The 26,837-nt window shown below is 51.4% G+C and overlaps 9 protein-coding genes and 1 non-coding gene across 10 annotated transcripts; 3 read left to right on the top strand and 7 right to left on the bottom strand.

Annotated features, from left to right (window-relative positions):
- Nucleotides 1-965: 965 nt before the first annotated feature.
- On the bottom strand, nucleotides 966-6,315 carry PSV08DRAFT_210078 (DNA topoisomerase). Its single transcript, XM_014225691.1, has 4 exons — nucleotides 6,056-6,315; nucleotides 5,719-6,006; nucleotides 2,707-5,673; nucleotides 966-2,657 (listed from the first exon to the last, which is right to left on the bottom strand). Exons 1-4 carry the CDS (start codon nucleotides 6,245-6,247, stop codon nucleotides 1,209-1,211), a joined length of 4,896 nt encoding a protein of 1,631 aa, XP_014081166.1. The 5' UTR covers nucleotides 6,248-6,315; the 3' UTR covers nucleotides 966-1,208.
- A 1,419-nt stretch (nucleotides 6,316-7,734) lies between these two features.
- On the bottom strand, nucleotides 7,735-10,685 carry PSV08DRAFT_230804 (uncharacterized protein; the record flags this gene model as incomplete). Its single annotated transcript, XM_014225690.2, has 3 exons — nucleotides 7,735-10,044; nucleotides 10,150-10,200; nucleotides 10,422-10,685. The coding sequence occupies 3 exons, from the start codon at nucleotides 10,683-10,685 to the stop codon at nucleotides 8,092-8,094; spliced, it is 2,268 nt and encodes a 755-aa protein (XP_014081165.1). The 3' UTR covers nucleotides 7,735-8,091.
- On the bottom strand, nucleotides 7,784-8,055 carry PSV08DRAFT_333744 (uncharacterized protein). The gene has a single exon (XM_066092749.1). The coding sequence runs from the start codon at nucleotides 8,024-8,026 to the stop codon at nucleotides 7,859-7,861; it is 168 nt and encodes a 55-aa protein (XP_065948151.1). The 5' UTR covers nucleotides 8,027-8,055; the 3' UTR covers nucleotides 7,784-7,858.
- A 681-nt stretch (nucleotides 10,686-11,366) lies between the features above and the next one.
- Nucleotides 11,367-13,481, top strand: PSV08DRAFT_230801 (uncharacterized protein; the record flags this gene model as incomplete). The annotated part of the gene is made up of 2 exons (XM_014225689.1): nucleotides 11,367-11,917; nucleotides 12,101-13,481. 2 exons carry the CDS (start codon nucleotides 11,367-11,369, stop codon nucleotides 13,479-13,481), a joined length of 1,932 nt encoding a protein of 643 aa, XP_014081164.1.
- A 6-nt stretch (nucleotides 13,482-13,487) lies between these two features.
- PSV08DRAFT_333717 (pyridoxal phosphate-dependent transferase) lies at nucleotides 13,488-15,089 on the bottom strand. The gene is made up of 3 exons (XM_014225688.1): nucleotides 14,976-15,089; nucleotides 14,756-14,920; nucleotides 13,488-14,696 (listed from the first exon to the last, which is right to left on the bottom strand). Exons 1-3 carry the CDS (start codon nucleotides 15,059-15,061, stop codon nucleotides 13,640-13,642), a joined length of 1,308 nt encoding a protein of 435 aa, XP_014081163.1. The 5' UTR covers nucleotides 15,062-15,089; the 3' UTR covers nucleotides 13,488-13,639.
- A 538-nt stretch (nucleotides 15,090-15,627) lies between these two features.
- Nucleotides 15,628-15,725, top strand: PSV08DRAFT_t67. The gene has a single exon. It is a non-coding gene; the product is annotated as a tRNA-Glu (tRNA).
- Nucleotides 15,726-17,276: 1,551 nt separating this feature from the next.
- PSV08DRAFT_405225 (uncharacterized protein) lies at nucleotides 17,277-17,933 on the top strand. The gene has a single exon (XM_014225687.1). It carries the CDS (start codon nucleotides 17,397-17,399, stop codon nucleotides 17,865-17,867), a length of 471 nt encoding a protein of 156 aa, XP_014081162.1. The 5' UTR covers nucleotides 17,277-17,396; the 3' UTR covers nucleotides 17,868-17,933.
- A 311-nt stretch (nucleotides 17,934-18,244) lies between these two features.
- Nucleotides 18,245-20,632, bottom strand: PSV08DRAFT_230795 (heat shock protein 70 family). The gene is made up of 2 exons (XM_014225686.2): nucleotides 19,755-20,632; nucleotides 18,245-19,679 (listed from the first exon to the last, which is right to left on the bottom strand). The coding sequence occupies exons 1-2, from the start codon at nucleotides 20,500-20,502 to the stop codon at nucleotides 18,487-18,489; spliced, it is 1,941 nt and encodes a 646-aa protein (XP_014081161.1). The 5' UTR covers nucleotides 20,503-20,632; the 3' UTR covers nucleotides 18,245-18,486.
- A 731-nt stretch (nucleotides 20,633-21,363) lies between these two features.
- PSV08DRAFT_230793 (Sds3-like-domain-containing protein) lies at nucleotides 21,364-23,299 on the bottom strand (the record flags this gene model as incomplete). The annotated part of the gene is made up of 2 exons (XM_014225685.1): nucleotides 21,364-22,821; nucleotides 22,883-23,299. 2 exons carry the CDS (start codon nucleotides 23,297-23,299, stop codon nucleotides 21,568-21,570), a joined length of 1,671 nt encoding a protein of 556 aa, XP_014081160.1. The 3' UTR covers nucleotides 21,364-21,567.
- A 2,361-nt stretch (nucleotides 23,300-25,660) lies between these two features.
- PSV08DRAFT_251653 (uncharacterized protein) lies at nucleotides 25,661-26,254 on the bottom strand (the record flags this gene model as incomplete). The annotated part of the gene is made up of 1 exon (XM_014225683.2): nucleotides 25,661-26,254. The coding sequence occupies one exon, from the start codon at nucleotides 26,252-26,254 to the stop codon at nucleotides 25,661-25,663; it is 594 nt and encodes a 197-aa protein (XP_014081158.2).
- Nucleotides 26,255-26,837: the final 583 nt, after the last annotated feature.

Here is a 26,837-nt window from a genome sequence, read left to right as displayed (position 1 = left end):
CATCCTACCTCAAGCTTCCCTCTGTCCGAAATCTCTAGGCTGTGCTTCCGCCACACAGACACCCACCTACCCCCCCGCAAAGAACAGCACACCATTGTCGTACAGCGGAAAGAGAAACCCCATTACGTCGAGCACAACCAGAAGCATCTAGTCCATCGATGGTCTAGCCCGTCGACGGAAAAACTTCCGCTCTTCAGTCCGCTCCCCCAATTTTCCTTAGCCACTTTCCCTCCCTACAGCCCAAATAATGTAACACCTTTTACGCTACCACTGCTACTCCCCCTCTGCTCAGTCTGGTCACCCCATTTTCTTATTCTACACCCAGTCTCAAACTACACAAACGCATTAAGAAAACCGCTTCTATTAACCCCATCCCGACTTGCCCTATCAGTAGTACACGTCTAAAATCACACACACGCACAAACAAGCATCGTTCACCATAACAGCAAGTTCAAGAAAATTATATCATCGCTACAAACGTCGCTGTTTTCCCCACTCTCTCCCCCCCCCCCCCCCCCCTCCCCAAAATCCTCTTGGTCCTTGCTTTCCAACGTGGCAGCTATTGTTATGCAACAAGGCGAGATGCGTGCGTGGGGTTCTCAAGGGGCATTGAGCAAAGAAAGTATTTGTGTTTTTTTTCTCTTTCTTTTTTTGGCATCTATGAAAGTTAAGTGAAGAAGAAGTGGGTGAGAGGATATGTGGATGAGCTGGCTCTGTGTGTTGCATGTACGTGTGGGTAAATCAGTCTGGATGCGTCTATCAAGGCCTGGACTCTGTGTGTGCTTTCTCTAGAATATAGTATGAAACTTTTGTCGTCACAATGACGGATTTGCTTCCAATACTGAAGGCTATAAGATCGTGTAGTTGGTAAGATTCAAGTGTCATACAACTGGCATGTTTTTCACCGTGCACGCACCTGTTGCATTTTCTCCCGATGGGACCGCACCACTATCCAAAAACCAATGTGTGAGATACAAAAAAGTGCATAAATTGAACTACGCGTATATAGCGGAATTAAAATATAATATATGCGCCTGCGTGGAAACCCCGCATTACGTATCAGCTGCACCAAACGCCATGTGAAGCACTACGACCGTAGCAGTACATCACCCCCTGGTCTCAGAAAAAAACGCCATTGACTAATCCGGGTATCAAACGACCCACCACTCTCTCACATGTACACAGAGGCCTCCAGCAAGCTAGTCAGTCTACTCGCTGTCCTCGTCATCATCGAAACTAGGTTCAGACGCATCGTCCGAGTCGGCCTCGTCATCACTAACAACGTACTTGGCCGGCTTAGCAGCAGCTCTGCGACCAGGCCGAGCAGCAGGTGCGCGTGCAGCTGGCTTGGGAGTTGGCTCGTCTTCATCTTCGTCTGACAGTAGGTCGTTGGCAAGATCTTCTGCGTCCTCCATGTCCTCGTCTTCATCTGAATCGACAGTCTTCTTCTTCTTGGATGCGGTCTTGCCTGTTTCTGCGTCCTTGCCGTGTTTCTTCGCGTAAGCCTTCGCTGCTGGACTCTGAGCGGCAGGCTTCTTCGCAACGGCTTTTGGCTTTGGTACAGGTTTGGCAGCAGCAGCAGGCTTGGGTTTCGGGGCGGGCCTAGCAGTCAACTTAGTCGCAGCTGGTTTCTTGACACTGAGATGGAAGTCATCATCATCCGAGCTCATGATAGTGTCATTGACATTTCGAGGAGCAGGACGCTGTGGTGAAGACTGAGGCATTAGACCTTCGTAGTTGGTAGTGTCACCGTCCACATCAACAATGCTATTCTTTCTGATGCCAGCCGAACTGCCAGAGCGAGCGTTACCGTTGCTACCTGGCCGGGCCACAGCCGTCGTCTTAAACATCGGGACGCCGTTTGTACCAGATCCGATTGTCTTGACCATGCTGCTGACGTCGCCAAGGAGGTCCTCGTCATCGTCGTCAGAATCGCTACCGAGGTTGTATTTGGCTACTTGTTTGGTTGCGCCTCGAGCAGCCCGAGCTGGGGCAGCTTTGGCAGGCTCTTTGGCAGCTTCCGCAGCTACCGCAGCAAAAACATCGGAGTCTTCGTCATCCGAAGGAATCGGGTCTTTCTTGATAGCTTTTGCGCCAGCAGGGCGACCCCGCTTGGCAGGTGCTGGCTTTGAATCTGCAGTGCCTGGTCTGTTATCCGATGCCCCATCGGTCTGCGGCGTCGCCTCCTTCTTTACAAGATGTGAAAGCAGTGTACCTTGCTTCTGCGGTGCCGTGGAGCCGAACGCGCTACTGCTCTTGAGAGCTTCTGCCGCTGATGGCTTCTTGACAGGTTCTTGTTGAAGGTAGCTGAGCAGTCCTTCTTTCTTGGGCTTTGACTTCTTCTTAACCGGGCCAAAGTCTGAGTCGGAAGCGTCTGAGTCAGAGCCGTCCATCTTTCTCTTCTTCTTTCCCTTGGTACCCTTGCCTCCAGCAATGCCAAGCTTCTGGGAAGCGCGACGGGTCATGCTAGCAATCTTCTTCTTGCGCTTGGTTTCTTCTTCTTCCTGCACATTCCATTCTTCCATGAACGCATCAAGGTCAACGTTCCAGATGTCCTTGGGTGAGAGTTTGATAAGGGTGTCGACCTCTGCCTGCTTCTCGCCAATCTGCTTCAAGAGCTTTTCGACGCGCTCTTGGGTCAAAGACCAAATGGCCATCTGTAAACTGTTAGCATCTGATACACTATTCAGGTGTGTGAGTACTTACGCCAAGCAAATAGTCGTAGTCGTTGGCGGACACTTCAACTTCAGCCTCGTCTGACTCATCCTCCTGGGCATCTTCCTCTTCGCCGGCAGTCTTCGCATCTTCGACCTTGTTGATCGGTGCAAAGCCAAGTTTCTTGAGTTCCTGGACAAGGACAGCCTTCTTCTTCTTGGAAACCGTAAACTTTCCGTCGATAATCATCTGAATGAATTTGGCTTGGTTCGTCAACTTGAGCAGCTCCTTCTCCAGGACTTGCAGTTGGTGCTGCTTTCGCTTCTCGTAGTAGCGCAGACGGATGTGGTAGAATTCCTCAATGATGTCAAGGACTGTTGAGTACTTGTGAATACGTCCTTGGGCATCGAATGCAACAAGATTACTGGTGGCTTGAGGCTTGTATAACTTGAACATCTCTTCGAGGCCCTTAGCAAGAGCGGTCGCCATATGCTTGTCCTCCATCTTGATGACAAAGTGGACGCGATCTGGGGTGTTGTAGTCAATGTAGTCCTTGATAAATGAGGGGCCCTTTTCCGCCTTGATAATCTCCTCAAGTTTCTCCTTGAAGTCCTGGGTCCAATAGCGAACAGGAAGCTCAGTGATTTCAATCTCGTTATCACCAGTCTGTCGAACAGTACCCGTGAACTGGTAGCGGTCAGGACCGAGCACAGTGGTCGTTCCGGTGAAACCCTTGTACCAGGGGACCATGGGAGTCATATCCTCTTTAGTAGCACCTGGTTGCATCCGGCGCCTGATGTTCTCGATGATATCCATGGGGTTAAAGTTAGGAATTTCAGAACTCCAACCAGTACCGATACCACTTGATCCATTGATGAGGATCGTAGGCAGAATGGGCACATACATCTCCGGTTCAATCTTGTTGCCATCAGATTCGCCGTACTTCAATAAAGCATCGTCGTGGGGATGAAAGATGCGTCTTGCAAATGGTGTCAGACGGGTGTAAATATACCTGGCGCTGGCAGCGTCGGCACCACCCTTGAGACGAGAACCAAAGTTACCACTTGGCTCCAAGAAGTTGATATTGTTGGTTCCAACAAAATTCTGCGCGAGACCTACAATGGTACCCTGCATCGAAGCTTCTCCGTGAGCATAGTCGGTAGATCCGGAGACTGCACCAGCGAGCTCAACCACCTTGACGTCTTTCTTGATGTTACGCCTAAAGCAAGTGTACATCACTTTGCGCTGACCGGGTTTAAGGCCATCAACAACGGACGGGATAGATCGCACGTTATCAGCCATGGAAAACAGAATCAACTCCTTGTTGACGAAATCGTCATAGGAAATGTCTGGAGTGGTCAAGTCAAGATGTCGACCTGGTACAAAGTCGCGTAGCCAGTCTTTACGGGCATCCGCCTTCTTCTTCGAGAAAGCCAATTCTATAAGCTTTTCCTCCTCCTCTCGCATGACCTGGAAGCGCTTCATGTGGGTGTCGAGATCCTTGAAGTAAATCTGAGCATCGGGAATGTCACTGGTACCCAATCCCTTGAAGTACTTGTGATCCCAGCCCTTTTCATGAGCGTGTTGTTCTTTCCACTCCTCATATTCTGGCATGGAGAAGAAACTCTTCATATTACGTGGGTTCTTTTGGTCGCCCTTCCAGACCTTGACGATTGGTGTGATGAACTCCAACAGGAAGCCTGGGATCTTGAGCAAGCTCGGAAACTGGCACTGAAGAAAGTTGATGAGCAAACCCTTGATATGGCTACCGTCGTGATCCTGATCCGTCATGATCATGAGATGACCATAACGCAAGCTTTTCATGTCTGCCACCGTATACTCCTTCTTGTGCTGAAGACCCATAAATTTCTTGATGTTCTGAATCTCGACGTTCTTCATGATCTGATCGACCGTGGCGTCACGGACGTTGAGAAGCTTACCACGAAGTGGGAAGACACCAAACAAGTCCTGGTTGACGACAGCACGTCCAGCAAGCGCAAGAACACTAGCCGACTCACCCTCAGTCAGGATGAGGGTGCAAAGATGTCCGTCCTTGGTGCCTGCCTTGTTAGCATCTGTCAACTTTGCGTTGTTGATTCGGTTACGCTTGTTGCCATCGGTCTTCTTCATCATCTGATCAGCCTTTTGCTGAGCAAAGTGCATGATGTTTTGAATGACATCGGTCTTGGCAATGGCATTCAGGAACTTGTCGCTGAGGACAGGCTTGCTGCCAAACTGACTGGGCTTGGTAGTAAGCTGCTCTTTTGTCTGGGATGTGAAGGCAGGGTTCACGATGGAACAATTGACAAACAGAAAAAGATGGTTCTTGATCTGTGCAGGCTTGAGTTTGACAGCGGCCTTGTTCTTCTTATTGACAATGGCCATGAGCTTCTCGACGATCTGGTCGGCAATATGGTTTACGTGCGTACCACCGGATGTTGTCGCAATAGAGTTGACAAAGGACACCTGGTTGAAGGCACCATCCGAAACGGCGAAACCAATATCCCAGCGTTCGAGCTTGTCGGTAATGATGACATCCTTTTCCTTGTCATCTTCGCTGTTGCCTTGGTCGCGCGAGATAGACTTTGTGTACATTTCCATGTATTTGGCAAACGATGTGATCTTGATGCGCTCGCCGTTAAGGTAAACCTTCACGCCCCGTAGCGTACCGGCCATGTCGTAGGTCCTGCGTTTGACCATGGCTTCAAAATCATCGTCGATGCCCTCCATGCCGAACCTAGCGTAGTCGGCCTTCCAGCTGACCTTTGTGTAATCGTCCGCCTTTATGTCGGTAATCTTGGCTTTGCCCATCTTGCTCATGTTCTCCGTCCATGTTTGCTTGTATTTCTTCTTCTGTTTCGAATCGACCGTCTCGACTGTGAATTCGGTACTGAATACGTTACAGAGCTTAGCTCCGTAACCGTTGCGTCCACCCGTGACTTTTTGTTGGTCGTCGTCATAGTTGGACGAGGTGAGAAGGTGACCAAAAATCATCTCTGGTACATAAATGCCGTGTTCCTAACCGAGTCAGCAGGTAATCTTAAAAGGTCATAGGCAACACACTTTGTGGATCTCAATTGGAATTCCCTTGCCATCGTTCCTGATGGAGATCTCACCACTCTCTCGGTCGACTGTTACTCTGATCTCACTCATATTCTTGTCGTTTTGTTTGTTGTCGGCAGCATTGACAAGAATCTCGTCAAAGATCTTGTACAGACCGGGGACGTATGACACGTCGCGGTATTCCATCGACTCGGCCTCTGAATTGTACACCCACATCTTATCCGTTTGCCGTTCTACAGAACCAATGTATGTATCAGGGCGCTTCATAATATGTTCCAAGTGCGTCAACTGTGATTGTGTTAGTCGGCATTTCGCCAATTGCAATTGCAATACTCACCATCTGGTACTTGCTGCTGGCGCCGCCCTTCTTGGGCTTTGCAGCTGGCTCGTCATCGCCGTCTCCACCAAAACTCTCATTGGCAATTTCTGCAAGGGGTTTGCTGCTGGGCTTCTTAGGGGCTGGTGCCTTTTTGACCTTTGGTGTGTCTGCGAGCAGCGACTCATCGACATCTACAGGATCCTCATCCATGTCTACGTCTGAGTTCTCGATGTCTGAATCGGCCTTTGCCTTCTTCTTAGGTGCAGCCTTCGCTTTTGGCTTTGCAGTGGCGCCGGGGGGTCTGCCTCGAGGTTTTGCAGGACCAGCTGCTTTCTTTGTGGCGGGTGCCTTTGGTTTCGCCGCTGCCTTGGTGACTTTGGCGGGCTTTGCGGGCGGGGCAAAGTCAGAGCTCGCGCCTTCGTCGAATACGGAGTCGTCCATTAGGGAGTCGGACATGATGGGCTAAAGTCGAGTCCCCAGGACAGGGGACAAGGATGGAAGGAAAAAAACACTTGTCACACGTGATTGTTCTGGCAACAAGACACGGGCAAGATGGAATGAATGTAGACGAAACGAAGGTGTGGTGGCGATGAGGTTGAATGTGAAGGCGTGTTTTGCTACATGAGGGTCAGTGTTTACGCGTTTGCGTTGCCAAAGCGAGAGGCTGCAGGGGAAGGCACGCTAGTCAAACGCTCGTGCGGGGCTTTTAGGAGTTCACGAGTTGGATTGCAGTGAACCACGAGCACCAAAACGCCCATCGTGAAAAGCAAAAGATGAGAGATCTATGATAGATTGCGCTTTAGGCGTGATAGTGACAGAGAAGAGTGATAGTATGAAGGGCGTCAAGGTCTGTGACGACAGCAGCCGCTGCATAGTAGCCACTGGTACACCCTTCACATGCCAAAGGTGAGCGCGACATCCAAACTCAAGCTGCAACTTCGAATGCAAAACACCAAGCTAGCGATAGTGAGGGGCAGAGCATCACTCTCCTTTATCAATTGAATAAATAGAAGTTGTGTGGCTCTTCTCCGACCGAACAAAGTCAGGATATCAACACTGGGTGATGGCAAACAGCACCACGCAATGGTAATACTGCTGGAGCCATTTTGTCCTTATCAATAGAAATATGCCAAGAAAAAGCGTTCGTCTCAAGCTCTTCTCAGTAGGCAACATTGCACATGATCTCGAGTCGGTAGATCAACGATCAAAGCAAGAAGGGATCTCGGATTTCCCCATGCTCCGTTCATCCACATTCCACTCGGCCGAGCCGGACGTCAAGGTGCCTCCACAAATACTCATACTAGCATGAGTATTTAGCACATGGCTTGTAAAAGAATGAAAAAAAAAACTTTAAAAAGATATCGCCCCCTCGGATCTCGGATATAATATTCGGTCCTCTGGGCCCGACAGACAAAAAGGCTGAGTTTGCGATGAATTCTTAAAGAGGTATGAATTGAGAAAGAACGGGAAACGGAACCCTGGGACCAGGATAAGCACCATGGTAAGGATACGGTACGACATAAGCACCGTCTCACTGGCATGATCCTAGTTCAAAGTTTGGTCGAGGGGATCACCCACCCACTGCATAAGGTAATAAAGGCGAATCCAAAAAAAGGAGCGCTAAGTAGAGTCCGGAGATGTTATCGGTCCTATTGACAAAAGTCGAGCAAATGAGCATGTTTACTTGTAATGCACGATAATTTTGAATAATTTGTATTTGGCGCAAGAAATTGCGAATTTCCTAATCGAACCAAAATAAGTGAAAAATACGGAGGGAGTGACGTTGATCTAGGTGGCCTAAGAGGCAAAGGTATCTACAGGTTAGAAGGCAAGGAGAATGTAGTGTACAGTAGAGATAGCGATTGAACAGAGAAATCCGAACCGACAGGTCCAGCCTGCTTCTGCTAACAGCCTTGGTGAAATGGAAAGAGAGAAAAAAATCAAAGAAAAATGCTGCGCCACGCCCCAAATGCTCCAGGAAAACTCCATCCCAATGTAATGAAAAGAATTGTAGACCAGAATATAAGGTCATGGCTGGGAGGGCATATTCGCAATTAAGCCCTCTCCTTGTGATGAAACATGTCTTTAAGTCGAAGCTTGATCTTGTACACATACCAATCGCTCTTTCTCTTGACGCCCATGCCGTGATCGCTGCTCTGTTCGCCCTTTCTCGTCTTCGAATCCTTGCTCTTACTTCGCTCGCCTTTCTTCTCTTGTTTGCGCTTCTTTTCATTCATGACAAACATGCTGGTAGGGCGTTTCTTTAGGCCGGGACCGTCGACAACTCCAGAATCCCACATTCCAGTTGTTGTAATGGGTGCGTAAGTAGATTGCGTCTTTCGTGGTCGCTTCGTGTCTGGGAGAGGCGGGGAGAGCAAGGGCGAGTCGAGCAACGGTGCAGGCGAGGCCGGCTCTCCTGGGGAAGGAGGTATAACGATAGGAGAAGGAGGCTGGTTGAGAGAAGGTCGAGATGTCTCAACAGATGGGCGCTCTGTGGGAGAAGGCAGTTGTAACTCTCTAATGCGAAGCAACTCTATGCTGCGTTTCATCTGGCGCTCTTCTGTGCTTTCCACCAGAGCCTCATCTTCGAAAGCTAGGCCGTATCTCTTTCTCGCACTGCCAGTGATGCTGTGGATAGCAGTGCCGGTCGAGTTTGCTCTGCGTGCGCGTGTTGTGACCACCGGGGAGGCCTTGACCGCTGTTTTAGTGGAAGCAGGAGAGGGAGGAGCATCAGCGTGTGCATGGGATAGCCCTTCGATGCTGGCCTTGAGCATCCGTGGAAATGAACAACGCTTCTCTTCGACAGTTGAAGCTGGCGATGGCGATCGAGGACCTTCGAGCATAGACATTGAGCATGCACGATGAGCGGCCTGGCGAACTGAATTGCTCCGAGCCAGGGCTGGGATGGTCGCTACGTTGGAGCCGTCCGAGGCAAACTCTCTGGAAGCAAGCCAGACGCCAGACACTAGTATGAGATTGCGGAGGGCTTCGCTTGTTTCGATGGGAAGCTTTTCGGCAAGTGCATCAGCAAAGGAATCGGAGTCGATGCTGGGAGGTGTTGAAGGCGACTGGGTGTACGAGGATACGTTTGGCGTTGGAGGAGAGGTGGCCGAGGGAATGGTGTATGTGTCCATAACGTCGATGCGGCTGCGTGTCATTGTGGCAATGATGGGGTGTCGCCTCGAGTCGGAGCTGATTGTGCTAAAGGTGAACTTTTTGTCTTCTGGCGCGGGCGCAGTGAATGTCGAGGCCGAGGTGCGACGGGTGTGGGCAGGCTTGAGTACCCAACGTGCCTTGAGCGCAACAGCATGCTCGCCGGTGGAGGTAAATTCGTAGCCTCCATTGGGCATGTCTGCGACTGACCAGCGACTGAATCCATCGCTGATGCAGATGTCGGTTGTCTCGGTAAGGCCGTTGTCGCATTTGCGCGTGCTCAGGACGCCGACGACGTCGCGCGAGGCCCAGTCATCGTGGCGCGACTTTTCCTGCTCATCTTGCGAGGTGTAGGCTCCGGCCTTGACAACAAGGAGGTCGTTGGGGCCTAATCGCTCTCTGGTGTTGAACAAGTGGGCAAGGCGACGGGTGGAGCGCTGGGGGAGGAGGAAGAAGGGGACGACGTCGTAGGCGGGCTTGGGACGCTGCGAGGCAATGACCTGGTGTAGCTGGAGGTGGACGTGGCGCTTTGAGCGAGTGTTGATGGGGCGAGCAATGTTGTAGGACGTCTTTGAGCGGCGCGAGGACTTCTTGACCTTGTCGGCAGTGGTGTCGCTGCCGGCAGAAGCAGGGCGAGAGGAAGAATTGTCAACCGGAGGGGTGTTGTGTGTTGTTGTTGTTGTTGTTGCTGTTGTGGACATGTCAGGGGAGGGAGTTTGTCCCCGCAAGACGGAGCCTAGGAGGGAGAGTGGCTTGTGGAGGAAGGAGGCATTAGGTGTGGCGGTGGTGGTGGGATTGGCGGCCAACATGTCCATCAGCATTGCTCCGGCTACGGGACAGAGGGAAGAAGCATGCTGGGGAGAGTGTCAGCAGGTTGGGAAATATGGGCGGTCGGATGCGAAGCCATTTTGTTATAAGGGAATGGCCTCTGTCAAGCGCCAAACGGGTGTCTGACTTACAAGCCACAGTGAGCACGAGCTGGGGGTTATGCAGGGCAGGGGTACGAGAGGCTGAGGGATGCATACAGGACCAGCAACTCTGTACTATGTAACATGCGACGACTCGAGGCAGCCCGCCAGGAACACAAGCAAGCACGACGAGGGACAGCAAGGACACGAGGGCGGAAAGAGGACAAGAGAAAAAAGATGAGGTCAACCGGGCCGCCGCCAGAGGTCATTCACGGCGCGGCAGCGGACATGGGCTTTACTTGTTGTCCGCATTGTCGACGCACAAGACACAGGCAGGCTGCGACGCCCGTCATGCCAACCGTCGACCTCCCGCTAGCGCACGCCCGCTCCCAGTTCGAAACCACGACACGAGCCATGTCCGGCCCAGACTCTGCTAGCAACGGGGCCGGCGTGATTGGCTCGCCTGCTACTATACTTGCCTCCATCCATACACCCTGCCACGCACACGCATCCATACGGGCAATACGACGCGTACTCGAGCGGTACAGCTGCCTCGATCGACGCCCGGCTCCCACGGCTGCCAGCATGGGCTGGGCCACGAACAGTTGCCAGTACGAGCAGTGTTTACTCGTCCGTACATACCACCCTCTCCACACGTTCTTCATCGGCCCTACACCATCACACCATGCGAGGCAACTATCATACCCGCCGAGGCCAGATGTCCTTGCACATATTACCGTGGTTACCAAATGTACCTACACGACTACCGAGTGCCCCCCCAAAGTAAACAACATGTTCCACTACATCTGGAAGCAGTAGTGTGGATGTAGGTACCAGCATGTTTAACCCCGAGGCTAGCCACAGCATGTGTGTACTATCTGTGTATGCCATGTCCCAGGCCAGCCACCGCCTGTGGCATGGCAACAAATAGCCTTCCATTTGCACTCTTTCCCCCCCTCCCTCCTCACCGACAATGACACGCACCTCGCCGAGACACACAACCCATGCTGCAAGGCCCCGCAACTGCTCACCACCATGCCACAATATGTCGCCTCGAGTCCGATCTTCGGTTCTCCCGGCGTCCGCCTTCCGCGCACTTCCATTTTCCTCCGAGACCGAGCTCTCGTCAGCTGCACATCGCCCGCTCCAATACTCCGTCGGACGAACCACCCTCCGACTCGTCGCACAAGCTCTGCACCGTTACGCCTGCAACTCGCTATCTAAAATCTAATCAATCACCAGGCGGAAAAGCCCAAACCTTGCCGCTCATGGCTTCCCAAACAGAGCACACATCAGCTCAAGACGTTGCTCCTCACTCACTAGCTGAGAACCTCGTCAATTGGTTCGTCCAGCATGGGGGCCACCTGAGCCCGCATGTCCAGCTCGCCTACACGCACGCTCAGGGCTTCCATCTGTGTGCCCGGACGCCATTGACCTCGCCTGTCGTGGCCTCGTGTCCGCTCAACCTTACCCTCTCCATCCTCAACCTAGACTCTGGTGAGAAAGAGGTGCAACACATCCAGTCACCTTTGCAGCAATGTCGAGACAAGATCCCAGACCATATCTTGGCATATCTCCTGTTACTAGAGCAGCGCGACAAGGGCAACGACTCGCCTTGGAGCGCTTACCTAGCATGCCTACCTGGGCCTCGAGACATGACCACTCCTCTCTGGTTTGATGATGTCGACTTCGCCTTTCTGGCTGGCACATCCTTGGCGCCCGCTGCAAAAGAAAGAAAGGCTGAGCTACGCCAGCAATGGGAGCACGCCTTGCAAGTCATAAAGCACCTTGACCTGCATCTGGCTGACGTTATCTCTCTGTAAGTTTCCTAGCGCAGGCCACTCGGAGCAGCCAAAACATGGTGTCTCAGGCGTGCAGTAGGCCCATGCTGTCCACTCGGCAATTGAATACGTGATGCTCTCGACGTGTTGAATGACCAATTTGATTTGCTTTGTCTGCACATTACATCAGACGCCATACACACCCCGCTAACACTAGTCAGCGAATCGCTGCAATGGGCCGCTACCATCTTCACTTCGCGCGCATTCATCTCCACCCATATCTTACCTGGCAGAGAGACAATACCCATGCTCTTCCCAGTCATCGATATTCTAAATCATTCCGTCACTGCAAAGGTTGAGTGGGACTTTGAGCCACACCGCTCCTTTGCACTCAAGTGCCTCCAAGCCGACTCTGTCAAACCGGGAGAGGAGCTTTTCAACAACTATGCCCCCAAGCAGAATGATGAGCTGCTCCTTGGATACGGTTTCTGTCTCGAGGACAACCCAATTGAGCAGTTTGCCTTGAAACTAGCGTTTCAGCCGCAGCTGCAGCAATACGCGCACCAGCTCGGTCTACTAGATGGCAAAAATGTGCCTTTTGAAATGACTCGAGATTTCCTCGCCACAGATCCAAACAAAGAACAGCACTTTTTGCGCACCAGAGGTCATCCATTCGGGCGTTATGGCAATAATGTGCCCTTTTTCCGCGGTGTGCCCCCGTATATTGTTCACTTCTTCTTCATCCAGACAATTATTACCGCAGAGGTGGATGTAAATAGCATCGACGTTGCTCGACCTGGAGCGAGAATCACACTACAGGTCTTGGTACTTTTACATCAAGCGCTGGAGCAGAGATGCGCCTCCCTGCCTCTCCGTATAGAGCAGGAACCCCAAAACACCAAGCAAAAGTATGCAAAGATTTACCGTGACGGTCAAGCCCGCATCATTCACTCGGTGCGGCAAGAACTCCAGGCTGCAGTAGCCAGGCTACGAGCATCGGACCAAGAGGCTTCAAACAGGTCCTTGCACAGCCTGTCTGATATCCTATCGACTCTAGAAAAGGACATGCCCACAGCAGCAGCAAAGTTCACAGCTGCGCTCCGAAAACATGGCTTGGACAAGACTCACGACGAGGGTCTAAAATGGGCTTTGCTGCTTACCGCGCTAATCTCCATAATGTTAACAACTCCAGACACAGACAACGCATCTGTTTTTAACCTCGTACGCAGCCTATGTGCCTACCACGCACTCCCAACGCTCGAGGACGGCATCGAAGACGTAGAAACATATACCTTTGTTGACGAACACCTTGTAGACTTCGTGCACCTTCCTTCTGCTGATCCTAGCGCCATGCCTAGCGATGTCCTAGATGACCTTGGTCTTACATTTGTGAATCAACCAGCTGATAGCACAGCGCCTGTGTTTATCAATGGTCGGACTGAGAACCTGGGCGCGAGGATCATCATGTGGGCCATGAAGGTGGCGGAGCGCGATGTCGTGCCTGTATTTGAAGACGGAGGTATCAGAAAGTGCTTGTATGCTCCATGCGGTGGGGGCGGCGAGACGTGGATGTATGAGGATGTGGACGTGCGAGCGGAATGATGTTCAAAGAAGGAACGTACGTAACCAAAGTTAAAGCTTATCTACCCGAGACATGCAAACAAACGGTCATGTCGATCATTTGTTGCGACTGCAACCTTGCCACGGAAAGATCCGAATTGCTATGTATATCCACTTCTCATCTACGTCTCATCGAAACCTTATGCCACTACATCACTCGCCTCCTGCTCTCTCCGCTCCTCGTCCTTGCCTCCCAGTTTACCCGTTCTTTGGTGGATCGCTTTCAAAACAGCCTGAAGCTCTTGCAAAAACCGATCCACTTCCTTCTCCGTACCCACCGTTATCCTTAGGCATCCCAAGCAGCCATGCTCCTTGCCTCTAAACCTAACCACCACCCCCTTCTCCTCTGCCAGCCCCTCGTACACGGCCAGCGCAGTCTCGTTTGACGGCTTGCCGCCCTGCTCCGCAGGCGCATCGAGAATCTGGTAGAGCAGGAAATTCGACTCTGTGCCGCCGTGCAGAGCACCAACGCCCGCAATCTTTGGCAATTCGCGAATCATACGATCGCGCTGCTCGACAATGGCATTGCGATTCTTGTGCATGACGTCCAAGTGTTTGGGCGACAGAGCAGCACGTGCGAGCTGGCTGGTGGGATTGGGAATGTTGTACGGCGCCTTCATGTTGTTTAGGATCTGGGCGATTGCCGGGTCGGCAAATGCTGCGCCCAAGCGGATACCAGCGAGGCCAAAGGCTTTGGAGAGTGTCTGCATGACCACAAGGTTCGGCCATTCCGATACCCATTCTGCCAGGCTGGTGCCGTCGGGCGAAAAGTCAATGTATGCCTCGTCTAGCACTACGACACCGTTCCATTGGTGCTCTAGGACACGCTGAACGTCTTCCTTTTTCAACAGCTTGCCTGTTGGGTTCCCCGGCGAGCACAAGTATGCTAGCTTGATATTCTTGTCTTGGTCCAGCGCATCGAGGATCGCGGGCACATCGAGGTCGAAGCTGGGTGTTTGCAGGGGCACCTTGACAAGCGACACGTCGTTGACTTGCGCCGATACGCTGTACATGCCATACGTGGGTGGGCATGTGAGGATTTTTTCTTTGCCTGGCACGCAAAAGGCGCGGATCAGCGCATCGATAGCCTCGTCCGAGCCCACGCCAACAAACAGGTTCGCCGGCGTGATCTTCTTCGGTGTGTGCGTGTGCGTGTTTCGGAGATTGCATAGCAGCTGCTTGAGTTCTTCTTGGTGGCTGCGTGGCCATGTGTTAGTCTTGTTGACCCAGCACAGGATGCAGAGCGGCGTGCGTACGGATCTGGGTAGCGGTTCAGACCAAGTAAATCAATGTCAATCGCATACGATGAGTCGGATGCGCCATTGACTTTGGACTTGGTCTCTCCCGTCAACGAGAGTCCCGGGCCGTACGCGTTCTCATTCGCGTCGAGGAGAATGTTGGTTCCGTCATCTTTGTAGTCACTACGTACTTGGGTCAGTCCGAGTACCGCAATCAGCGCCATTGAGCTTCACCTACTCGCGCGCGCATCGGTACGGCTCCAACGCGAGAATGTTGGGTCGCGCGCATTTCTGCAGGTCGAATGCCGTGTTTTTTGGCGCCATTGTTGAAGTGTCGACGCGCGGATTCCAACTGTCGAGTTCAAAATCAACGAGTCGCGGGGAACTTTTTGTTGCGCGGGGCATATGCGGCGAAACCGGGAGTCATCTATGATTACACTGGCCCGTCTAGCCTGGCCGCACTAAGTGCAGCATATCCAAGAGTCCTTCTCGGCTCTTGCTATAGACTTGGTCTGGATGAGCGATTTTTGCCTTGGACGTCAGGCTGTGATACCTATGCTTAATGCAAGCAGTCGGTGTTGATAACCATGGTCATGCATTTGCACAAGGAAGCGAGTTGGCTGGTTTTAGAAAAACAATGATGTCTACTTCTGATACATACCGACTTTTCTGCGGTTGCATGTGTGCATTCGATTGCGTCTTCGGGTCAAGTTTTTATCTAGGCCTGAATATAAAAGAATAGTGCTTGCAGAAGTTTTGCTTCAGCTATTTGTTTCCACTAGTCAGCTTCGCGAGTGAGCTACTTGCATTGTACCTCTCAATGCTCATTCAATAGCGTTATGCAGAATATAAACGTATTTGTCTCAAAGCCTCTCATCAATCAAACAACATCCGATATGGTCTAGTGGCTAGGATTTGCCGCTCTCATTGCAGAGTCAGTTCACTGTCTAGTGCCGGCAAGGCCCGGGTTCGATTCCCGGTGTCGGAATATATCTTTTTGCCCATGTTTGCAAAGTGCTAGCGTTGTTGCGATGATGCTTCGTTTCTTTTTGGTATCGACACGTGCTTGCAGAGTTTGGTGGGGATGCGGATTGGCGCGAACACTAAGCATAGCGCAATGATTTTTTCCTCTCCCTTGAATTCATAACCAGAACACAGTTGGTGGCTTATTAATGTACACAGCAATTGATGAAACTTTGAAGCTTGACAGTGATAGCATCCTTGTGACATGCAATCAGATGAACGTGGGACTAGTAAGGTAGTATAATTCTATGCCGCACATTGTAATCAGTGGAGCAAAGCAGCTGGCAGCGATATATTCCAGACAATGGCTTTTTTGGACCATTAGTCTACCTCGTGTAGGCGGACACGCTGGGCGGACAAGCTGGGCGGACATACTAAGTAGATATGCTGAGCGGACACACTGAGCGGACATGGTGAGCGGACACGCTGGGCGGACACATTAATGAACGTAGTAAGCGGACCCGCTAAGTGGACATGGTGAGTGGACACGGTGAGCAGACAAGCTGGGCGGACATTTTGAGCGGACATTTTGAGCGGACACGCTGGGCGGACACGCTGAGCGGACATGTTGAGCGGACATGGTGAGCGGACAAGGTGAGCGGACATACTAAGTAGATATGCTAAGCGGACATAGGACATGCCGAGTAGATATGCTGAGCGGACAGGCTGAGTAGGCTTGTCCGTAGAAGGCTTAAGTGTAGTCAGTACATTATAATCCTTTGCCCACATATCCTATGTAAAGTCAAAAACTGAACATCACACAAGCCGCTACTATCACGTAAAGCCAAGGCTCACATAGAGAAGAAAGAAGTGATATCAAATTTAACTTAGTAGACATTGCTCCAACGGAAGACATTACCTCGACGAGATGGACAGAAGTTAGACAACCTCCTGCTTCAACGTGCCACAGTCATTTCAGCTAGACAAGTCAATAACATGACAAAGAGACCATCTTAGTCACATCAATCTAGCCAGTGACGGGAACTCTGTAGGAACACCCGCCTCCGAGATTGTGACAACCTATTACCACAGCAGTATTGACGCGCAATCCTTCACCTCTCTTCCCACCCTGCTCCCGTAAATCATGTTTTCTGCATACCCAAGATCAGGATCTTGTATGCGCTGGCTCCATCAATTGGCTGGCGAGGTATTTGCTAGTTTGCCGCGGACGGTACGGGTAGTTGCACCATGTGTACCTCAAGAGCTTGGCCATGCTGTCTATTGCACCACGTTGGACTTGTCGGACAAAGGCCTCTACTTCCAACGAAACAAAGGCACTACCTCAGATTGGATACGAAATCATCTGAACACGTGCGCCCAATTGGAAGACAATGCTATGTTTGGTATCTAGTTACAAGGGCAGTCATGTGGATAGTAATGTAGCACTGGTTTTACTGAACCTCTTGCCTTTGGACAAAGCACTCAATGCAGGAACAATGGGATATAGCTAAAGCCAAATTGAGGCGTTTTCAGTGGGTATAAAGACGAGGTTAGAATGCCCCCCCCCCCTCCCAATGAAGCCCAAGCAGTCATACCATCTCAATCGACCTTGGTAGTACCTTCACACCCATCATCCGGTCTGATCCCTCATCTTTTCTAAAAAGAAAAACTGCTTCCATATTTCTCCTACCCAAACATGCATCTCTCAACCCCCATCATGGCCGTCTCCCTCTCCGCCAGCACCGCCTTGGCCGCGCAAGCCAAAGTGCACAACAAATGCGACTTTGCCGTGTGGGTGACGTCGGTGCAAGGCCAAGCAGGCCCGCCCCAAAACATAACCTCGGGCTCTACCTTTTCCGAAGCCCAAAGGAGCCCCGACCGCGGCACCGGCGTCTCCATCCAGGTAACGACTACCGAGCCCGGCCCCAATAACCCGCAGCCCATATTGATCCTGGGGTATTCGTGGAGCAACGTGACGGGGCTCTACTATAGCTTGAGTACCGTCAATGGCTTCGCGTTCAAGGGGAAGAAGCTGCGCGTTCACAATACGGACGGGAAGCCTGTGGAGCAGATTCTTTGGTATGGGGAGCCCAAGCCGGATTATACGGCTGCGTATTTGAAGGGGGAGGCAGATATTACGCTTGAGCTGTGCGATGACTTTGCGTAGAAAGGGGATTTGATAGTGTGGCAAGGAAAGCTGATGGTACACGGTGTGGACAGGGTGATCGTGTGTGAGAGAGAGAGAGAAAGAGGAAGCTGAGGAACAGATGTTGATCAGCCAAAACTCGAGGTGATTTTCCATTACCAGTTGCTCTTTGTGAATGTTTAGTTTTGCTTTCAATTTCAGTTTCACTCCGCTGTGCGGGGATATACCATAATGTAAAGCGGTGTTCGTATTGCTGTACTTTGGAAAAAGTCACTGGAATGATGGTGAACTGTCCAATAACCTCTATCAACCATAGTCCACATGGTTCTCGTGTCACATGATCTTCTGAAGTAATGTCAACACCATAATCACAAACACCAAGCAAGATGCACAGAGTCAAGTATTTTGAAATGTCATTTCAATTCTCTCTACACAGGATATTAAACCCTATTTATTAGAGTACATGCTACCACCGAACTTTTCCTCCCAAAGTCATTGATCGTTAGTCATCCGATGCAGTCAGCAAAACAAATGAAAAGGGCTCATAAGCCTAGAACTCCGTGAACTAATCCCCATGGAAAATGTCTATGCTAGAAGATGATGCTGAAGAAGACAAAGAGACTGCTGAGGAGCGATCCACTTAGTCAACCTCCTCAACAGTTGGGCCGTCATCGCCGCCAGCACCACCGGGGGCGCCGCCGGGAGCACCGCCGGGCATACCGCCAGGCATGCCACCCTCACCACCAGCTCCGTAGAACTTCATCATGATGGGGTTGGCGACACCCTCAAGCTCCTTCTGCTGAGACTCGTACTCGTCCTTGGTGGCGGTCTGGTTGTCGTCCAACCAGGCGACGGTCTTGTCAATCTCGGCCTTGAGCTTCTCCTTGTCACCAGCATCGAGCTTCTCGTCGACCTTGGAGTCGCTGAGGGTGTTGCGCAGAGAGTAGGCGTAGGACTCGAGAGCGTTCTTGGCGGCGATACGGGCAGCCTCAGCCTCATCCTCGGCCTTGTACTTCTCAGCCTCAGCCAACATGCGCTCAATCTCCTCCTTGGAGAGACGGCCCTTGTCGTTGGTGATGACAATCTTGTTGGTCTTTCCGGTACCCTTCTCGAGAGCGGAGACGTTGATGATACCGTTGGCGTCGACGTCGAAGGTGACCTCGATCTGAGGAACACCACGAGGCGCAGGTGGGATTCCGGTCAGCTCGAACTTGCCGAGCAGGTTGTTGTCCTTGGTGCGGGCACGTTCACCCTCGTAGACCTGGATGAGCACACCAGGCTGGTTGTCGCTGAAGGTAGAGAAGACCTCAGACTTCTTGGTGGGGATGGTGGTGTTGCGCTTGATGAGAGGAGTCATGACACCACCAGCGGTCTCGATACCAATGGAGAGCGGCGCAACATCGAGGAGCAGGATCTCGGAGGTGGACTTGGAAGATGTGTCACCGGACAGGATGGCAGCCTGGACGGCAGCACCGTAGGCGACAGCCTCATCGGGGTTGATGGACTTGTTGGGCTCCTTTCCGTTGAAGAAGTCAGAGACCATCTTCTGGACCTTGGGAATACGGGTGGATCCACCGACGAGGACAATCTCGTGGACGGAGGACTTGTCAATCTTGGCATCGCGGAGGACACGCTCGACAGGCTCCATGGTGGAGCGGAAGAGGTCCTGGCACAGCTCCTCGAAGCGAGCACGGGTGATGGAGGTGTAGAAGTCGATACCTTCATAGAGAGAGTCAATCTCAATGGAGGTCTGAGCTGAAGAGGAAAGAGTGCGCTTGGCACGTTCGCAAGCGGTTCGGAGACGGCGAAGGGCACGAGCGTTGGTGGTGAGATCTGTCTTCAATGTTAGTAAAAAAATTCCCAAAATTTTTTTCAAGAGAAACTGGAATAAAATCGAAATCCTCTAACCTTTCTTATGTTTTCTTTTGAATTCTTGTGTGAAGTGGTTTACAAGACGGTTGTCGAAGTCTTCACCACCCAAGTGAGTGTCACCAGCAGTAGACTTGACTTCGAAGATACCCTCCTCAATGGTCAAGAGAGAGACATCAAAAGTACCACCACCCAAGTCGAAGATGAGGACGTTGCGCTCACCCTGGGTCTTCTTGTCAAGACCGTAGGCGATGGCAGCGGCGGTAGGCTCGTTGATGATACGGAGGACGTTGAGGCCGGCGATGAGACCAGCATCCTTAGTGGCCTGACGTTGTGAGTCGTTGAAGTAGGCTGGGACAGTAACGACAGCGTTGTTAACAGTTCCACCAAGGTACGACTCTGCAGTCTCCCTCATCTTGGTCAGGACCATGGATGAGATCTCCTCTGGTGTGAATGTCTTCTCCTCGCCCTTGAACTCGACTTGGATGACAGGCTTGCCACCCTTGTCAACGACCTTGAAGGGGAAGTGCTTCATGTCGGCCTGGACCTCAGGGTCGGCGAACTTGCGACCAATGAGGCGCTTGGCATCGAAGACGGTGTTGGTAGGGTTCATGGCGACTTGGTTCTTTGCCGAGTCGCCAATGAGACGCTCGGTGTCGGTAAAGGCAACGAACGAGGGTGTTGTGCGGTTACCCTGGTCGTTGGCGATGATCTCAATGCGGTCATCTCGGAAGATGCCGACACATGAGTATGTGGTTCCAAGATCGATTCCGATCGCAGGTGCCATGGTGTAGAAGGTATGCGAATGTGTAGTGGGGTATCAAAGGAGTAGAAGGAAAATCGCAAAAGGTGCTCACAAGTCAGAGACTTCGTGTGGGTGAGGCTTTAGTGGTCAAATGTGATTTGAGTAGTGAATTGGAGAGACAGCCCAAGGCGGCGGCGGAGCAGTTTTTGTATTGCTTTGGCACGTCTTGTTTCTACAGAATTCCAGCGGCTTCGACGTGCCAAGCCTCCAACCAGAATCTTCCCGCAAGCTCTGCGACCCACTAGAAACAACTGTCTGACGGCTTCGCTGGGGCGAAATCGCCTTTTTTTCTGCCAGATGCGCTGCATGGAAGGCGCCCCCTGTGCTCCTGCCGCCTTGAGCGGGCTGTTGTGTCGCGCCTGCCGTTGATGCCGTGCCTGCCTGTCTCGCCGCTGGGCACGAGGCTCGCATGGAGGCTGCTATGACGGCACCCTCACCCCACCATGACCTCAAACCAGTTGTTTTAGCGAGCAACCCCGCCATGGCAACCAGCGCCTTCACGTACCTTCGATGTGCTCGGGACATTTATCCCCACTGCCGCCATCCACACTATTGACGATTAACACCCTCGTATGATGTGGCCTGCTGCGACTGCTGCTGCTGATTGCAGACTGACGACGTTGAAGACATGGCCTGTTGTCATGCACACAGCCTTGACACGCGGACAGATACAAAGCCATGACTCGATTGATTGGTAGACGTCCGTATTGACACTGCGTCTGCCTTGTATGCCAAAGTAACAAGAGAAGAAAAAAAAATCAAAGACACAATACCACACAAGTCCAAACAGGGAAACCGACGCGTCTGCCTGATTGCGACAGTACTCTTGGCTCATAGTATCCCCGAGTCAAGTGCAATAACAAAGAAACTACAAAGCAAAACCTCGGTACATGTGAGTAGTACAGTAGTATATATCCAGCACCCAGCCCAACGCCGCACATGCATCGCGTCCCCAAACGCCAGACATGGGTATAATACGAGACCGTGACGTCCAAGTCAAGAGACCGTCCAAGTAGAATAGGAAGCCGACTGCCGCCGAGACGCGTCCTAACCACCTGCGCGTCCTCGACCGCGTCCCCTTCCGCTTCCACTGGCCGTTCGACTCATCGCGACACCGCCACCATGGCCACCAACAGCAAGCGACTCTCTCTCTCCGTTGCGTCCTATCGGCGTGTTTCCACCACCTTCGGACCATCCTGCAGCACTGCTCTGCGCGCTCATGGGCACTCCCCCTAGTCCTGCTCCTACTTCCAGGTGTGGTGCGGTACTGCGTAGTGCGCTCGTCATCTCGTTGACTGGCTCAGAGAAGTTCGGCGGCTGGACCTGGTAGTCCCGTGCTTTGACCGGGTTGCATGCAGCCTGCAACAGCTTCTCATTCAGATCATCATCCGGCCGTGCTTCCCTTAGCATCAGCTTCAGATCCTGTTCCACATCATGTGCCGAGAGCGAGGGCGGCGGAGGCGCCGACGCGTTGATCTTCTGGAATATCTTTGCATCCAGCACAAAAGGCGGATTGTAGATGAATGGTGGTATTTGTCCACTGACTATGGCTGCCGTAGGATTGAGTGCAGACCGGGTAGCACCGCGTGTGGCGTGGGGATTCGACGAGTGCTGGCGCACCATGTCAGAGGCGCCTGGTATGTCATCCGAGTCCTGGTCTTGGTCCATAGGGTCGCCATTTTCAGAAGCATGCTCTCCATTGGTGCCATTGGTGTTGCCGTTCGTTGTTGCCTCTTGTGTTGCAGCTTCTGTGTTCTTCATCTTTGCAAAGAAGTGAGAGGCGGCTGTTGTAGCTTGATTCATAGCCATGTTAAGCTCCTTCTCGGTGAACAAGCGTTCAAGAGAGTAGGCAGATGACTCGAACTGTGCATTGACAGTACGCGCCTTGGCTTCACGGAACGGAGAGCCAATCCCCATTTCGATAGCACGGGCAGAGGCATTAGCAGAATCATTGTCCTGATCCTCAAACAACTTTCTCTTGCGCTTGGTTTCGTTGGCTGCAGCCAGCTCTTCAGCGTCCCCGAACTTGTGTCCTGTCCTTCTTGTTTTCCGAGGCGCTTGCGGTCCGCCGGGACTGGCGGGGTTTCCAATGCTGTATTGATTGGGGTGGAGAAGCATCGCATTGCTGTCGGACAAGTCAAGTTGTTCCTTCTCTCGCTTCAGTCTGTTTGTTCGCTGCTGTATGCTGGCTACGAGACGCTCCCGAATGGTGGCGGCCAGCAACTTGTGTTCCTCTTCGGCGATTTGGACTTTGTAGTAATGTGAATTTTCGATTTCGTTCTTCGTGTTCTCGTGCTTGTTCTGTATAAAGCCTACGATTAGCATCTCGTGTCAGGATCTCGGAATGCAGGGGGGCACGCACCCAGAGCATGGTGAGATTGTAGTCCCGCTCCTCCATCGCATCATTGACCGCGTCGACAAAGCGCGAGTAGTATTTTCCGCATTGTGCGATATAATCTGTGCCAGCACTGGGCGCAGACGGCACGTTGTTGCCCATAATCTGCGCGATAAGCTCCGAGGCCTCCTCTCCATTATCCTCGAGCGGTTGGTTCGCATAAGGGTCAGCCTTCATAATCAGGTTGATGTCAGCTTGTAGCGCAGCCAACTGAGCGCGATAGTGGCTATCTCTGTTGTCCGAGAAGGACGCCATCATTTCCGCAAGCTTCTCAGCGAGCATGTTGCGCCGTTTGTCGCGCTTCGAGGGCTGCGGTTGAGGGGATGTCGCTGAATGGCCTAGCGGAAAATTGTCCGCCGGAGACGGGCTGCCATTTCGGACCATGGCGATACCTGAGGCTTTCGAGGAGTACGAGAGTCGCGCTGCGTCTGGATCGTGTGAGACAGGGTAGTTACAGGGTGCTACTAGTCTTTTGAGGGTGCTTAGGTCTTTTGCGGTGTGAGCCTAGTTGTGTTGGATACGAGTCTTGGAGAGAGGTAATGTGTGGCTCCCAATGAATGATGATCACCTGGTTTGAGCCATGTAGTAAGCAGACATCAAAGTGTTGTTTGCAAGAGTGAATTAGTTCGAGAACCGAACGTTCGCACCGCATCACTTGGAGCATTCCGAACAGGGTCTAGCGTCTGAGCGGCGGCACGCCGATCGCCGACTTCTCCCCAGTCCTATTTGCAGAGCATACTGTTGCTGATGATCATTCGCATCAAATACATCGCTGCTGTGCGCCTAATGGACATCTACAGTGTATCTTGGTCGTAGTTTGATTCGTCTTAGTATTCGTCTCCATATGTCCGCTCAGCATATCTACAGTACTCAGCATGTCCGCTCACCATGTCCGCTTACCACGTTCACTGACATGTCCGATTAGCTTGTCCGCCCAGCTTGTCCGCCCAGCGTGTCCGCTCACTATGCCCACATAGTACGTCCGCTCACCATGTCCGCCCAGTATATCTACAGTACTCACCATGTCCGCTTAGTGCGTCTACCAAGCATGTCCGCTTACCACATCTACTTACTAGCATGTCCTCTCAGCATATATATAGTACTCACCATGTCCGCTTACCACGTTCACTAACATGTCCGCTCACCATGTCCACTTAGCGTGTCCGCTTACTACGTTCACTAATGTGTCCGCTCACCATGTCCGCCCAGCTTGTCCGCTCACCAGCTGCTCGTCTTGACGGTTGAGTATATTCTTAAGCTACTTCTACTCCCGGAGGGTAAAGGGGACAAGCTAGCTTACCTTTGGGCGTGACTCGTTTAATGGAAATAATTTCTTGTACAACGCTCACAAATATTGAAATTTAATTATATTCCCATTGTAAGGCCATGGATATAATGATCAGCAAATCACATTAGCTATCCAGGTGGCTACGATCATTCAAGGATGAGTAGACTATTGTGAAAGGTCTTCGTATGTGACTTCTGATGGATACTTGAAGTTTTGTAAACAGATTTACGTTATTGTGTCAGAATAAGTAGCAGTCTTTGAGAAAAAATATGAAGGAAGCTTTTTTGACACAAATTTTTTGAAACGTTCTGGTGAGGTTAGGAGGTTCAGGCAGAATAAGTATCGCCAAAAATCTGTGTTCTGAAAGTCTAGTTGTAAAGACGTTAAAAAATCATTACCATGTTAATCAGAACGAATAAGTGTACTCTATCAACTGTCGTGACTTCCCATTAGCAAAATCCGGACAAAAATTCCAGGAAACATGATCATTTTGTCCCCTCAGTGTGGACTCTATACAATGCGTAAATCTATCATCCTCCACCCTGAGCGTCACCACACCATTAGCCTGCAGCAATAACGCGTGAAAAACGCAAAGAATTGTCAAATGCTGTAGGTTTAACTATAAGATGGACCGCATCAGATTGCCTACCTTGAATAGAGTGTTAACCCCATATAAACTCGTAACAGCGGCTTTACTAGTACAGTAGCTGTTGTATTTAACACTACATGTAGACTCCTTGAGCAAATTGTAGCTGTTACTTCAACAAGAGTAAGGCGAAAAAAATGTGATGCCAATAGGCAAGGCGACAGAGGGATGGTAAGCCGGTGCATAGGGTTATGAGCAACCCTGTGCAAAATCATTGTCTGAACTTAGATATAAAAGCAGGACTTCTTGTGCAATAGAGAGACACTATTCAGTATATAAGTTCTTAGCCTACTTGGTACAGTTCTTTTGTTCTAGTCCGTCGCGTACCTAGCTACTAATAGTGCAGTACAGGCGAAGATAAAAGTAATCATATCCTCTGTATCAAGACTCATAGCTCAAAACTACCTACACTCATTCACTAGTACGTATGCAACAACTTGATAGGGCATTTAGGCTTCCTAACTAGTATAGAATTATTTATACAGCCCTTACCTTTGAGTTACCCCTCTTAACTAGGTATCCTAGGCGCCTCTAAACCCTAGCCAAGCCCCAACCCACCAGGGTATTGAATAGAACCATAGGACTTTCTTCGAGCACAGTGTACGACGCAACAGAAAGGTACACTTGAAGAAGGACCTGAAGTCGTTCGTAATATTCGAGGGGAGAGAGGCCAAATGTTGTACTCATTGACTTTTCATGTGACAGGTGTTTTAGAAGCATGCCAATCATAAATGAACTGACCAACCTCACTCCCTATCAGTACCTATTCCTACAATATATCGTACACAGGCCCACCTTCATATCATTACCTCTACACCTCCTCAGCAGGCCTACTAAATGCTCCTCTAATCTCTTCTCCCGGCTTCCTCTTACGCCAGACATCTTCGCTATTAGGCCCACTCTTGAGCACCGTTTCCTTCTCCCGATACCTATCCTGCACCATGCGCTCCTTGACTTCCTGACCGCTTCGACTATTCTTTGTGCGCATACAGAACCAAAAGTCGCTCCAGTGGTCGGAGCAGCTTCGAAGTTGTCCGTAGCGGTATATATCGTTGAAGTGGCCGCCGAGTGATGAGCAATAGAAGGCGCTATCAAAGGCAGCACGGCAGGACATGGTACGGGGTAGTGTAGGGTCGAGCTCCTCGAGTTGTTGTGTGGTATTGTCTTTGCTGTTGGTTGTCGAGGACGAGACAGTGTTGGAAGAAAAAGAGGGCGGGGCGAGGTGTGGGTGGGCGGCGTAGAAGTCGGGATCGTGGGGGGCAGAATGTGTGTGTGATATTGTCGGCGTGGGCGCATCGTTTGGTTTTTGTACGGGCGATGTTGAATTTGAAATAGTGGCTGGCTGTTGCTGCTGCTGTTTTGTTGCGGCATCTGCGCCTGAGCCTGAGAAGGGCCACCAGCCCATGTTGAAAATAGTATGTGTATATGGAAAAGGTTGTGCTGTTAGCTGGCCAAGTTCAGGGTCGTGGTCTGTAGGTGCCAATGGTGGAGCACAAGGACAGTATGGATAATAGGTCGGGACAGTGTATTGTGAAGAAGCGATTCAGCTCAAAATGGTATGTACTATCCTCTACTCTTGATGCGCGACGTTTTCAGACGCGATCCGCGGGGAGTAGACGCGGGAAGAAATTGGAGACGGCGCAACTGGAGGCAGACCTCCAGCCAATCAACAACCAGATGGCCCGCACACGTGAGCGGGAAGACTGGATCTACGTCATGCATCCATGGCACTTGCGGCTAAACGACGTGTAGCTGCCTTGGTGATCTCTATTCACCTCCTCCCTGTTGTGTTGTGTGCGGTGTGACTACCCTCTTCAATGTCTGGCCTCTGCATTCTTTGCTAGATTACTTACTTTTGTTTTCTTCCTGGCTGCGGCCTCGGTAATTCTCGACACCTCACACCCACAAAACCTGTGCCTTTATTCACGCCCCGCCTTGTGTTTACCATATACGATACCCCCTTCTGCAGTACTACTGCAAATTGACGG

This window comes from Bipolaris maydis (assembly GCF_028858645.1).
Source record: "Bipolaris maydis strain C4 unplaced genomic scaffold PSV08scaffold_15, whole genome shotgun sequence".
Taxonomy (NCBI): Eukaryota; Fungi; Ascomycota; class Dothideomycetes; order Pleosporales; family Pleosporaceae; genus Bipolaris; species Bipolaris maydis.
This window is presented reverse-complemented; position numbering and strand designations above follow the sequence as displayed.

Bases quoted from the DNA above. Each gene is read 5' to 3' on its own strand.
- PSV08DRAFT_210078 (XM_014225691.1), bottom strand. From the start codon at position 6,247: ATGGATGAGGATCCTGTAGATGTCGATGAGTCGCTGCTCGCAGACACA. The intron at 6,007-6,055 runs GTGAGTATTGCA...ACACAATCACAG, and splicing joins CCAGCAGCAAGTACCAGATG to TTGACGCACTTGGAACATAT. The intron at 5,674-5,718 runs GTGTGTTGCCTA...TGACTCGGTTAG, and splicing joins TTCCAATTGAGATCCACAAA to GAACACGGCATTTATGTACC.
- PSV08DRAFT_333744 (XM_066092749.1), bottom strand. From the start codon at position 8,026: ATGGAGTTTTCCTGGAGCATTTGGGGCGTGGCGCAGCATTTTTCTTTG.
- PSV08DRAFT_230795 (XM_014225686.2), bottom strand. From the start codon at position 20,502: ATGGCACCTGCGATCGGAATCGATCTTGGAACCACATACTCATGTGTC. The intron at 19,680-19,754 runs GTTAGAGGATTT...CATTGAAGACAG, and splicing joins CAAAAGAAAACATAAGAAAG to ATCTCACCACCAACGCTCGT.
- PSV08DRAFT_333717 (XM_014225688.1), bottom strand. From the start codon at position 15,061: ATGGCGCCAAAAAACACGGCATTCGACCTGCAGAAATGCGCGCGACCC. The intron at 14,921-14,975 runs GTAGGTGAAGCT...CCAAGTACGTAG, and splicing joins CCGTACCGATGCGCGCGCGA to TGACTACAAAGATGACGGAA. The intron at 14,697-14,755 runs GTACGCACGCCG...ATGGCCACGCAG, and splicing joins CTGAACCGCTACCCAGATCC to CCACCAAGAAGAACTCAAGC.
- PSV08DRAFT_405225 (XM_014225687.1), top strand. From the start codon at position 17,397: ATGCATCTCTCAACCCCCATCATGGCCGTCTCCCTCTCCGCCAGCACC.